At 41.7% G+C, this 12,692-nt stretch overlaps 1 protein-coding gene across 9 annotated transcripts in view; it reads left to right on the plus strand.

Annotated features, from left to right (window-relative positions):
• RIN2 (Ras and Rab interactor 2) overlaps window positions 1-12,692 on the plus strand; it is a 66,222-nt gene that overhangs the window by 37,464 nt on the left and 16,066 nt on the right. For all 9 annotated transcript variants that reach the window (XM_068186292.1, XM_068186297.1, XM_068186291.1 and 6 more), the window contains 5 exons: window positions 3,797-3,989; window positions 4,213-4,324; window positions 6,226-6,298; window positions 8,259-8,350; window positions 11,450-12,574. In XM_068186292.1, the coding sequence (XP_068042393.1) occupies window positions 3,797-3,989; window positions 4,213-4,324; window positions 6,226-6,298; window positions 8,259-8,350; window positions 11,450-12,574 (1,595 nt within the window). The remainder of the gene's footprint in view (window positions 1-3,796; window positions 3,990-4,212; window positions 4,325-6,225; window positions 6,299-8,258; window positions 8,351-11,449; window positions 12,575-12,692) is intronic.

Raw genomic sequence — 12,692 nt, forward strand, 5'->3', positions numbered from 1 at the left:
TCTTGGTCTTTTTTACTGTGAGCTAGGTCTAATCAGGATGCAGCACAGCATTGTTTATCTTGGCAGTTACCTCTCTGTACTTCCCACGTATTTATGGGTTTTCTCAAATCTAAGGAAACCTGCATGAGTCATGTGTTTTCTTTAGTTCATAGTGAGTAGTATTGAAACCTACCTTTCCCACTGAAGAGGAACTGTGTAGCAGACCTGGAATAAAGCAGACCATTCATTAAGGCTGATTTGTGTTTCAGTTTTGAGTTTAATGTGACCTGGTCAGATTGTCTTTTATCAGGAATCTTTTTGTTTTTTTCAAAATCCCAAACAAGTAACACAAACTAACCAAGCAAACATCCTCCAGCCCAAAAGTAAAACCAGGAGAGGAATTTAGTTATTGCATAATATACATATTTTGTGAGCATATTTTGCTAGCATTTAGGTTACAAGAACTTCTTATTCTTGTTCAGCACATTTGAGTTAATCCATTGCTCATAAATTCAAATCGTTATTCTTTCCATGCAATTGTTTCCAAAGTAGTTACACACACATCCCAGTCCAAAATCATTTTAGTCTAACTCTTAATGAGTTTCAAGAACTCTCATGTGTCAGAGTTTGACTTCATGTCTAATGCCCAGATCATTAATTAAAATTATTTTAAGAATAAAAAAGCAAACTAGGAATATGATGCTCAGCAATACTAGACCACTACAAATAGGCTGTCAAAACAGACCAGTGGGGAGTTTTTTACTGCATTTGCTCCCAGGCCTTGGGAAGTGGCTTCTTGTAATATGTATGTGGCTTGCCAGGTGTGTTTTTTCCAAGGTGTGCTTTTTCCAGAGTTTACCAGGTTGGGTGTTTCACTCTGTTTCCTTCTTTATTATTTGGGAATAGGAAATAATTTTTTTAAAGTGTTTCGTATTCCTGTTTAGCTCACCACCGATTACACTAACACTCTAGTGCTGATTTATCTGAGTTGCATTGGTGTTGTTTGGACCATTAGTGTTTAGGAATGGTAGAAATTCTGGTCATGATCAGATATTCATAATCTTTGGTTTATTTCTTGAGGGAGCACAAGCAGCTGCCCCAAGGAGGTGCCCGTGTATGTAAGTCAGAGAGCTTCCTCCTTGGATCTCAGCATGTGGGAGGGATTGTGCACGTAAGTACCCGGCAGTTCGAAAAACCTTATAGCTCCCCGTTCAAATTAGTCTGCCAATTTATGCTGGTCTAGGGGGTGTGGGACAACACGAAGCCAGTCATACCAAAGAGGAACATCGTGACCCCACATGCCTGTGCAAACTCTTGCCAGCTTTAGGTGGTTTTGTGGTAGCAAGCAATGCCAGGCATTCTAGCTCATACCAGTCGCACACCTTCTTTTGAATGTGAGGTAGCTGTCTTTAGTAGGCAAAAAACCTTTCCCTCTTGGATATGTTCCCTCTTGCAGCATATTTAGTTTTCACCTCCTGACCAAGGGGAGTGGAAATTATTTGTATCTGTCTAAGCTTGCAGCCAGCATTGGTGTATAACTTGTACTTTGCCACAGCTCCCTGTGGTTTGTAATGCAGCTAACTGGCACTGAGGGTGAGTGGGAAATTGCTGAGCAATATTTACTGGAAGTACAGCTCAGGAAAACACTTTTGTGGTTCATGATTTGGCTTCTTGGAGATTCATCCATTGTGACACTAGGCTCTGCTGAGACTGGTTTAAAAGGGAACCCAGTATTCCTACTGAGGCAGTTTCAGACCCAGTCATGACTGATGTAAAAAGTACTTCCCTCCTGCACCCAATGTGTTTCTGTGTATTTTGTGTCCCTTGAAGGCGTACTGGCAGTTAGTAGAAACTTCTGATGCTTGTGGGCAGGGAGGGAAATCATCTGCATTTGAGATGCCTTGGAAATCTGAAAAACATCACATCATAAATAAGCAAACAGAGGAAAAAATAAAGAGGCAAGCACCGGTAGTGGTAATTGATCCAGGTAATGAAATGTCAAATGATTTTGTCTGTTCTTATCTGATCATACAGTGAAAGTTCTCTTCCCCATTTACTTTCTTTGCTTGCCCTCTGCAGAGATTCTGCAAGTTGCTGAACAAAGCTAGAAGAGGGCAGTTTGCTTGTTTGGTTTTTTCTGTTGTTTGGTTGGTGGGTTTTAATTTGATTTGGCTTGTTTTCTTTGGTGTGCAGTTTTTTGAGGGGGGCGGACAGGTTTTTTGTTTGTTTTGAAAGTATTCGGTGATGCTCCTGTGCATGTTCACATGCTCTTGTGCATGTGAACTCTGTACCTATTTGCTGAGGGTACAGTAGCTGCCATAATGAGGATGGTGAATGCTGTTAGTGATGCTTAGGTCCTGTCCAAAGCACAGAATTCAGAAGAGCTGCACAGTGTGCAGTGGGGAGGTGGAGCTGCATTGTCCTCTGCCGCCCAGGGCCTCTCCTGCTGCAGAAAAGGTCTGTAAGGGGAACGCATCCTCTGCCTGACGTCTCAGGGAGTCAGTCGAGCTTGCAGGGTGCTTTTTGTCTGTTCCTGAATTTTGTCATCAGGAAGCTGTTACCAGAATAACTGCTTCATAGTGATTTCTAGCATGGGGAGAATCACAGGATGTACTTCTAGCTCAAAAATGAGGAATTTGAGCCAGCAACACACGTGCACTTGTACTGGGTGTTCTGTATTATATGGATGATGGTGAAGCTTTGCATAACAAAAGGAGTTTTCAAAGTATTCTGTTTATTTGGATTCTTAATAACAAGAATCTACAGCCTCCAAAAACTCTACTTCATTACTGAATGTAGCAGTAACTTTAGATGCCCTGCTCCAAATAAATTTTAACCTTACATTACCGTGCCACATTCACACTTAGCTTAGCCTTTATTTCTCACATAGCAATCAATCCACAGCCAAAGGAATTTGGAGCATAAATATACAATTCCTTACTTGTTTCTGATCCTGGAAGTGTAGTATTAAAATGTGAGGTAAGGACCTTTCATGTCAAAAATGAAAAAAAATGTAAATATTTACAGAACTTAGCAGGAGTACAATAAGAAGTGACTGCCACTTATGACATATTTTTTAAGGAAGCTGTGCCTTAGGGAGGATTACTTGGGGGTTTAACTTTTTTTTTTTCTTGTTTCTTTCTTGGGTTTCTCATCTCTTTCTCACTTCCTCCCACTCTGACCTCTTAGCAGAGGGGAGCAAAGATGGATATGCAGCTGTGAAGTCAACAGAGCTGCTGGAGCAGAGACAGTAGTCAGGGCAAAAGGTGAAGTGATGCTGGTTTATGGACTTGAGTTGTGAAAATAATCCCTCCAAACAGACAAAGTTCTTGTGTCTGGTGCAGTGATCACCAATAGGTATTGGGTTGCTCCATTGTCAGAGTATTGAACAGATTTTTCTGGCAGGCATGAGAGAGCAAGATTTCTGTGTGTTGCAGCATTTGCAATCGATCTGGGAATAAAAGTGTCTGAATTGCATAAATATCCTTGAAGAGAAGTTTTTCCATATATTAGCACAGCAAAGAAGGCAAGTGAAATGTTCTCTCAATCACATCTGCACATACAAGTGTACCTGAAGTGATGGCTGAATTTTTCCAACCTCACAGAAGAATCTAAGGCTTATCTTCAAGCTGGCTTTGAATTGAGAACCTTTAAAGAGATTTTTTTGTGTATGCTAAATATAAGAATTCTCAGCAGGAGAAGTACTAGCCCAGACTGTCAGCAGTGCCATGAGCTTCATGATAATTCTGTTCACTGACCTAAGTGATTGTTCATAGGTGATTAGCATGTCTATTTTTTTTTCCTAAATTTTCCACAGTCTAATAATGGATATGGATAATGTCTCTCCTGAGAAAAATGATGTAAAAAGCTGCCCCCGGGACTCTGGATATGACAGCCTATCCAACAAGCTAAGCATATTGGACAAGCTCCTCCATACTCACCCTGTGTGGCTGCAGCTTGGTCTGAATGATGCTGAAGCCATGGAAATTTTGCAGACACAGCCTCCTGGGGTAAGAAGAATCTCGATTTCTTTAAGGACATGCTTTTCCCAAATGTTGTGCTGCCATTTTACACCCAGGTGTTGGTCCAATACAGTAATGGCCAAGTAAAATTACAGTATGTTTTACAGCAGACATCTTGAGGTTGTTGTGGTTCCTTTTTGTATATGATCTGTATTTATTCTGGCATCTGTGATGAAGCTAATACCACGTCCTTCTGCCTTCTCCACAACAGATATTTCTGGTTAGGAAATCTGCAAAGCTGCAGAAGAAAGTTATCTCTCTGCGTCTGTCCAGTGACTGCGGGTCCTGCCTGAAAGAATTTGCCATAAAAGAAAGTACATACAGTAAGTTGTGAGTTACATACTTTTCAGCTGTTCCTTAGGTACTTTTTCCCTGTATAATGCAGGAGCATTTGCACTGCTGAAACCCACAGCAGAGGATACCCAAAGTCATGCAAATAATGTCATGGACTGCCTGAGCTGCTCGCTGAGATGGGCTCTGGGAGTGGGTCAAGTTATATTCTGCCATGAGGAGGGCAGATGTTTAAAAACACTTGAGACTGCTGCAACTGGAATGTTTCCATTGTTTACCTTGATGAATCCAATATTCATTTATTTTTATGGGTAGTTATCCTCTTAGAAACTTTTATGTCTTTTGTAGAAATACAGTCTATAATCCTGTCTGCTTTTAATGAAATGTCCTTGCATTTCCTTGTACTCAGGGGACTGTGCTTGAATGCAACTTTGTCATGAGCTCTCTGCAATTGAGATGTGGGATGGGTTCTTGGGGTTTTTTTGTGTTTGTGGTGGGTTTTGTTGTTGGGTTTCTTTTGTTGTTTGGGTTTTTTTGTGTGTGATAGCTAAATGGATTTTAATCTGCTAGAACTGTTTCTGTTGCAAGATCAGTGATTTCTCTTTTTAATTCAAACTATATTTGTTCTTTCTTTTTTTAGTAGAAATGAGCAAATGTTAACACTCCAAATTGTTTTGAACCAATAATGCCCTCATATCTTTAGAATGGAGGGTGTGAAAAATAAATTTGAGCTTTAGGAATGAAAAAAGGAAGCTGCAGCTGGTGAGTGTATGTGATGATGAAACTGCAAGTGGAGCAAATATTTTATTTTAACCAGAAAGAGAAAACTGGAGAAAATTAGCAACAATTTCAGTTAAACATCCCTGAAACAGAGAGTCTATAGTTAACTTCTATCCCTCTGATTTTGAGGATTCCCATAACTTCTATTTCTATTTGTAAAGTGACATAATTTTATTTGAGTTTTTCCTTTTTTATCTCTCCCTCCCCTGCGCCCAGGAACAAAAAGTTAATTCTATGTGTCTGGTTTTAGTTCCAGTTACAAGCAAGGCAAGGCAAAGAGAAAGTTGTCAGTAATAGTTGATGTAAGTGTGGTCTAAGGCTGTGTTTATAGGCTTGTTATACTAATAAATTCCCATCTAGAAAATATACTGTCTTTTATGAGCAAAATTCTTCCACAAGGGGGAAGTATTTACTGATGGTTTTAGCCATTTGTCACAGCTGAGGTTTTAGACCAGAGGCAAAAGATCTGGATCGTTTCACTCTAGGAGCTTCTTCTGCTTGATCTGTGAGATTTGCTACTGGCATCATAGAGAGCCTGAGGTAATCGTCATTATTACTGAGAACAAGTGTTTGTATCAATAAGAAACAGTGATATCAAGTGGGGAAAAATGAAAGGCACGGCTCGTGTCTTCCTCTTCCCTTGTGCAAGGCAATGGCATGTGATAACTGTCAGAGTTTTTTAAGGGTTTTCAGGTTAAAAGGTTTTCTTGGAGTGAATGAAAATTTATCTCCCTTTAGGTTCTACACACCTAGGGTGAAGACAAGTGAGTAGAATAGAACTCAAGAGGAGGAAATAAGACATGTAAAATTAGGTATATTAGTACGTTGGGCAAACAAAGCCTCAGTTATTGATTTGTTGTCTATTAGCAGAACATTGTGCAGGCCTCATCACACTTAATCTGTTTTACAGGAATTAGACCATATCCCTGGAATGCAAAAGTAGACCAGCTGCCAAGATTATCAGTATATTCTTGAAAATGCCTTCAGCAGAAATATGTACTTCTCTACAGAGTTGTTTTCTCTTAATCAAATAGTAGCTAGTTTGATGGTGAAAACTTATTAACTTTATGCTGTAATCTAAGATATATTTTATTAAACAGTTTTAATAAACAGTGGATTAATATGTGATTGCTTCTTGTAACTTTCTTTGCAGCGTTTTCCTTGGAGGGGTCTGGAATAAGTTTTGCTGATTTGTTCAGACTCATTGCTTTCTACTGTATTAGCAGGTAAGATGGTGCTATGTTCCAGGTCACATCTGCTAGACTGTCTCAAGAAAATGAGTTTTGAGGAGTTGGTTCAGCATGCTATTTATATTGCCAATCTGTGCATATTTATGGATAGCCTTAGAAGGTAATGGTAGAAATCAGAGATGAGTCTTGGGAGCAGGTGTCTCTGTCTTACTTCATACTGATTATTGGGAGGCTGATGTGATTTTTCCCAGCCAGCTGTGAGGTAGTGCCAAGCTGAACTTTACTTTAGCTGTTATGTTGTGGTGCGAAATTTCTTAAGTGTTCTGTAGCTCATTTAAAAACAATCATAGACTAGCTTGCAAAGTCCATTTCTTGGAATTGCTGGTGAGAAAAAGTTTTGGAGCATGATGGAAAAATGTCGGATATGTAGAATATGACAACTGGGAGGTGTCAGTTTAAATGGTGAACAATGAAAACGGCCTTGTCAGCTTTGCAGTTTATGCTTGCCAAACTTGTTTTCCAGGTAGTATGCAGAAAAAAAGTAGCTGATGTTTTTATCCTTTATTTTCAATTTGAGTTCAGTTTACTGGTGAAAATTTCCAGACTGTTGCTTGAGCCTTGTATGTACACACAGACATACAAGCTGCCCAGGTGCACATTTTCTGAAGGAAGCGGGGACAGGCAGCTGTGATAGTCTCAGTCCTTTTACTGCATCAAGGCTGCCAGTTCATGCTGACCATGTGATGATTTCTGGTGTGGGATGCTCTTGGGCTGCTGTGCTTGTTGGTTTTGTTTGTGGCAGAGAAACATCTTAGACCCCTTTGCTACAGCCTCTGTTCAAGTGCATGTAATAAAAGCAGCATTGATACCACATGGGTAATTGGTCAGAACTCAGAAGACAAATGAGCTGAAAATGTGTTTAAATGTAGTTTAATGAAGAGATATTCCTTATCTTGTCACCCTTTCAGTCCTGCCCACTTGCCAGGCTCTGGTAAATTCTAAGTACCTAAAGGATCATTGACCAAACAGAGATTTCTTGCATTAATCTATCCATTTTCTTTCACTGAAGGTTCAATATTGCTTTGTATAGACTAAAGGAGGCAGATAGGTAGCTATTGTGAAAAGGAGACAGTACCATTTGGTACATCACAGGAAATCCAGGAAGAGTTTCTAAAACCAGAGGGAATTTCTTGCAGGAGGTGCCCAAGCAGTTTTTATGAGGATTTACCTATTTTTGAATTGCAACCGTGGTGGTGATCTGGACTCTGGATTTTCTGTGGTATCATGTAAAGTGCCTTTCAAATGCTTTTTAGCTAGTGTATCAGTCTTGTGCATATACTTGGCTTGAGTGTGAGTGGAATTCTGAGATCCTGTTTTTTCAAGAAGCTAACATACAACATAGAGAATATTTATGTGATGAAGACCCACTGTCTGTGCTATAGCAGATGGTTGGCTTGTTCACTACCTTAAAACCAAAATTCATACTGACACCAGTTGTGTAGGATTCTCATTTAGTCTTAATTCTACAGGTACTTCTACTACAGATGTTGCTGTTTAGCAACATTTAGTTAGAATAAAATTCTTATTCTAAAAATTGGAATAACAGTCAACAGTGTATTCAGAAAGTAAGAAGCTTTTTTGAAGTGTTAAGGGCAGGTAGCAAGTTTGCATCTCACTGATCTGCTTGTAGAAGACCAGGTGCAAAAACTTCTGTTGGAAAGGCAGAAAATACTGGATGGCTCTGTGGAAATGATCCTGGGGAAAGTCTTGTGCACTTGAATGTCATTTGCCCTTCACACCACTCTGCAATGTAAAGGAGCCCTGGGGTTGGTCGTGTAATGTTTAACTGTGCTGTGTATTTAAGGATCTTGCTACCTGACACAGTTCAAGAAGAAGAAAATCAGAAATCAGACATTGCCAGTGTTTAAAAAAAAAAAAAGATTTTCTAAGTATGGATGTTGCTGAAAACCATAATGGTTTTTCTCTTTGGAAACAGGGATGTCCTTCCATTCACACTGAAGTTGCCTCATGCAATTGCTGCAGCAAAGACAGAAGCTGAACTTGAAGAGGTTGCTCAGCTTGGACTGAGTAAGTAGTTCTCTACAAAGATGTCTTTGCCTGTAGCACACCTGTAACATTGAAGAAATAGGCTGTATCACTAAATAGTTCATATTGGTTAGTGATGATACAAATTTTGTTTAGAAAAGCGGTTTCTCTTATTTGGGAAGGCCAGACCTTCTTCTGGCCAAGGAGTGGTGCTCTTCCTTCCTTCTGTGCCTTCTATGATATTTTTGGTAGTGCTCTTTCTTTCTTCCTTCTTCTCTTCCTTGTCTGGGCAGCCCTTGGGCAAAGCAAATCTCACAGTCCCCACACAGAGGTTGATGTGGCTTCTGCTCCAAGACCTAATGTTGTCTGCATGCTCACATAGCACTGGCTATGTGAGGCTATATAAAGCACTGGCTTTATAATTTATTGTGAGGAGAGTGTGGGAACTGAGATCCCCTGTTAATAACACTTCTGTTCAGATTGACATGGAAACTTAAAATGGTCAATTTTGAGATCAGTGCCTCAATGAAGTGGCGTATTTAGAAAATGAGGAGTGTATATATGATGGTGTAGAATGTATCCATGGGCAGGGGTTAGGTGCAATTTTTAAAATACTAGAAGACAATGCAAGGATGTCCTTGCATTGCTTGGTTGCTTCAGCCAAACACAGGCTCACTGTAAAGCATAACTTGAGCTTAAGGAGATGGATGCAAAGCCTGGTGGGATTTAAACTTTGGCACCACCCAGATAAATCATTAAACAGCTCCACATTGAGCGAAGGGCTGAGTGGCTTAATTTCCTTCTTCAGGAGGGGAAGTTTGACTGTCAGCAACCTTTGTTGCAGTAGATTTTTTAATAATCTTTGATTTTGAAAAGGATCCTCTCTAAATCAATGTTAGCATGAGGATCTCTTGAACTGTCTGGTGGGACTTTTCAATAAAACCATACCCAGAAATGTATTGCAGTGCTTTGCATTTTGGTTTGCTGCAGTAGCAATGCAATTAAAGGGGTTTGTTTTAGAGTGGAAATTACTTCTGCACTGCTTGTCTGCAAGTTTAGGTAATCAGGTGAAACTATGGGTTATCATGGGAATAGAGGCAAATATAGTACTATTGAGGTCAATGTTTAGATGGGAAAAAGAAAGTAAAAGGTCTTGACTGGGATACAGTGTAATGAAGTCAGTCTCCCAGTGACACATGGAAGCCTTAAAGTAACATGAGGTGAGTCTCTGCAGAGGTGACAATAATGGTAATGTTGATCAAGTTCTCCAGGCTAACCACACTTTGTCACCAGTACCCCGGAGCACTGTGGCCTACTTGCTGCAGAATTAGTATTGCTCTTGAACAGTCTCTGCATTGTGTGTTTTTTTTCTGTAGCTACAACATTTGAAAGCTGAAGAGGAGACCTATGGATCAGTGTATGTGTGGTTGCTGTATTTGGGATCAATTACCTGATATACCCCATATCATGGTTTCCATGAGCTAAAAGCAGGCAACAAAGTTGAGATTTTGGTGGAGTTTTAGGTGTCCATGTGCAGAAAAGCACACCAGAAAGTCAGCCTTTCAATGCTGTGGACTCAAGAGAGGCCTAAAAACTCCCAAGAGCCCTTCCTGTTAAGTGTGAGTTTTCTTTGAGGAACATGTAAGCACAAAACCCCGTGGTGTATGACCACAGGGCTGTATCCCCTGTCAGAGCTGTCTTGTGCAGTAGGCTGCACAACACAAGTCAATTGCACGTAGCCCAATGTCGTTGGTTGATAAGGAGGTGAGACATGACACCCAGCAAACCACATCAGGAGGAACTTTTGGTAAAGATTTCAAGGCTGTTGCCAACCTGCAAGGTTTCATGTGTTGAACATTTGCTTGATTCTCTCTCAGTCTCCCTTGTGTTTCACCTGCAGCAGTGCTTACATCACGTGTGTTTGCAGCAGCCACATGCCAGGCACAGGCACTGAGAGATCTGCAGGCAGGATGTGAAGTCATGAAGCAGGGAACACAAACAACATGGCATAACTATGCAGAGAAACATGCCTGTGCCTATAGACATTCTCTGGCCGTGGCCTGTCACCATGGGCTATTTCCTGTCTTCTGCCCCGCAGGCAGGACACGGCTGTTGGGCATGGACCTGTTGTGGATGCTTGGCATTCGTGCACTTGGGCCCAGGTATCATTGCTCAGTTGCCTCCAGTGAGCCATCTCAACACACGATGGGAAAAAGACTATGTCAAGATGGCAAATTTTAGCTAAAACTCCCTCCTCTGGTATTCTGCCCTTATTTCAGCGTGATTGCTGCCTTCAAGGGCACAGCTGGTTTCAGTCTTCATACCTTCAGGAACTAATGCTCTTAAGCAGTGACTTGATTGCACAAACATGCTGACACTTGTCTGGGATAAGTGCAGAGACTGCAGCTGCAACTTGCTGGTGTAGCATAGGTTTTCCATGCTGCTGGTGTGGGACTGCACACGAGGTCTCTTTATGTGTCACTGCAGTCTGTATTCTCAGGCAAACTGTCCCCACAGCAAAGGCAGGGCAGCAGGCCAGTATCTCTATTAGACACTTGAACGCTTGGTCTGCCTTGCTAAAGGTGATGTGTGCATCCACCACAGCAAAATGTGAGAGCTGCCTTTTCATGTATAGTTTCATATGTTCACTATGAAAAGAAACTGAACCAAGACACTTGTAGAGTTTCCATAAGCGGTATTTAGCTGATGTAAATCAGCTTAACTATTGTCTTTAATGAAGTGAGCTTATTAATACCAGCTGAGAATCTTGCTTTATTTCTCCTGAGTGAGATTGCTAGTGAGAAGTTTGTGTTCATTTCAGTCTCAAGCCAGTAAAAAGTATTCTGTTACAGTCTCCATTCCTTTCTTTGATTTTCAGTTTAATTTTAAGCTTAGTGGGCTGATTGGAAGCTATGCATTGGTCATGGTATTTATAAATGAGTAAGAGCAGCCCCAGGAATGTAGCATGCAGTTATGTCTAGTGGTACTTTAAGAGGTTCACTTGGATTTTTTTCCCCTTTTAAATAATAAAATCTTGCCTAAATTTCTTGATACTTTAAACTGGTGTTGTTGAGTTGAATGTTCTGAAATCCATCTGCATGGTGTTTTGCATTCTTACGTTAATGCAATGATGATTTTCAGACTTTTGGAGCTCCCTGGCTAACAGCAAACCCCCGGATCCTTCACCTCCCTGTAGGCCTGTGCCTTTGGACAGTGCTCACAAAGACTCACGCCAGCTCTGCCTTATAAATGGAGTGCATTCTATACGAACCAGAACGCCTTCAGAGCTGGAGTGCAGCCAGACCAACGGAGCGCTGTGTTTCATTAATCCTCTCTTCTTAAAAGTGCACAGCCAGGATGTCAGTGGAAGTCTGAAAAGGCAGAGCCCGAGAACTCCAGACGTGAATGGCACAGCGAGGCCTCGCTCCCCCCCGCCCCGGCCACCACCTCCTGCTATTAATAGCACCCTCACGAGCCCACGGATTTCCAGGACTATAAAGCAGTCGAGCATGCCAGAAACAGTCAGCCATAAGAAGGAGAGGGGCTTGGATTTGCTGCAGAACAAGCCCACCCCGATTCCGCCTCCTCGGCTGAAGAAGCAGGCTGTGTGCTCCGAGGCAGACAGTGCCTCCAGGACTGCCGCAGCGCTCCGGCCTGACTCTGTGTGCGTGCCCGAGGCAGCTGCGGTTCCACATGAAACCCTGCCCGAGCCGGCTCCAGCAGCTCCCAAAAAAACCCCGGCTGCCATCTCTGAGTCACACATCCCGTGGAATAGAGGCCGGCAGAGACTGAGCGACATGAGCATTTCCACCTCCTCATCTGACTCTCTGGACTTCGATCGGAGCATGCCGCTCTTTGGCTATGAGGGGGACACCAACAGCAGCCTGGAGGACTTTGAGGGGGAAAGTGACCAGGAGAGCATGGCCCCCTCTTTGAAGCCCAAGAAGAAAAGAAGTAGTTCGTTTGTTCTCCCCAAGATTGTGAAATCTCAGCTACGGAAAGTCAGTGGAGTTTTCAGTTCCTTCATGACCCCTGAGAAGAGGATGATAAAGAAAATTGCAGAGATGTCCCGGGACAAACGCACCTATTTTGGATGCTTAGTACAGGACTATGTCAGCTTTCTCCAAGAAAACAAGGAGTGCCATGTTTCGAGCACTGATATGCTGCAAACAATTCGTCAGTTCATGACCCAGGTCAAGAACTACTTGTCCCAAAGCTCTGAACTTGATCCCCCAATTGAATCACTGATTCCTGAGGACCAAATAGGTAAGAAATACTGTCCTGTGTTTTAGGGGGAAGGTGAAAATGTGTAATTTGTGTTTATAGTGATAGTCTTTTTCCAGTTCAGAAAGGTGGGGCTAACTTGGCTAGTAGAGTATTTGAG

Source organism: Anomalospiza imberbis, chromosome 3 (genome assembly GCF_031753505.1).
Source record: "Anomalospiza imberbis isolate Cuckoo-Finch-1a 21T00152 chromosome 3, ASM3175350v1, whole genome shotgun sequence".
NCBI classification, from domain to species: domain Eukaryota; kingdom Metazoa; phylum Chordata; class Aves; order Passeriformes; family Viduidae; genus Anomalospiza; species Anomalospiza imberbis.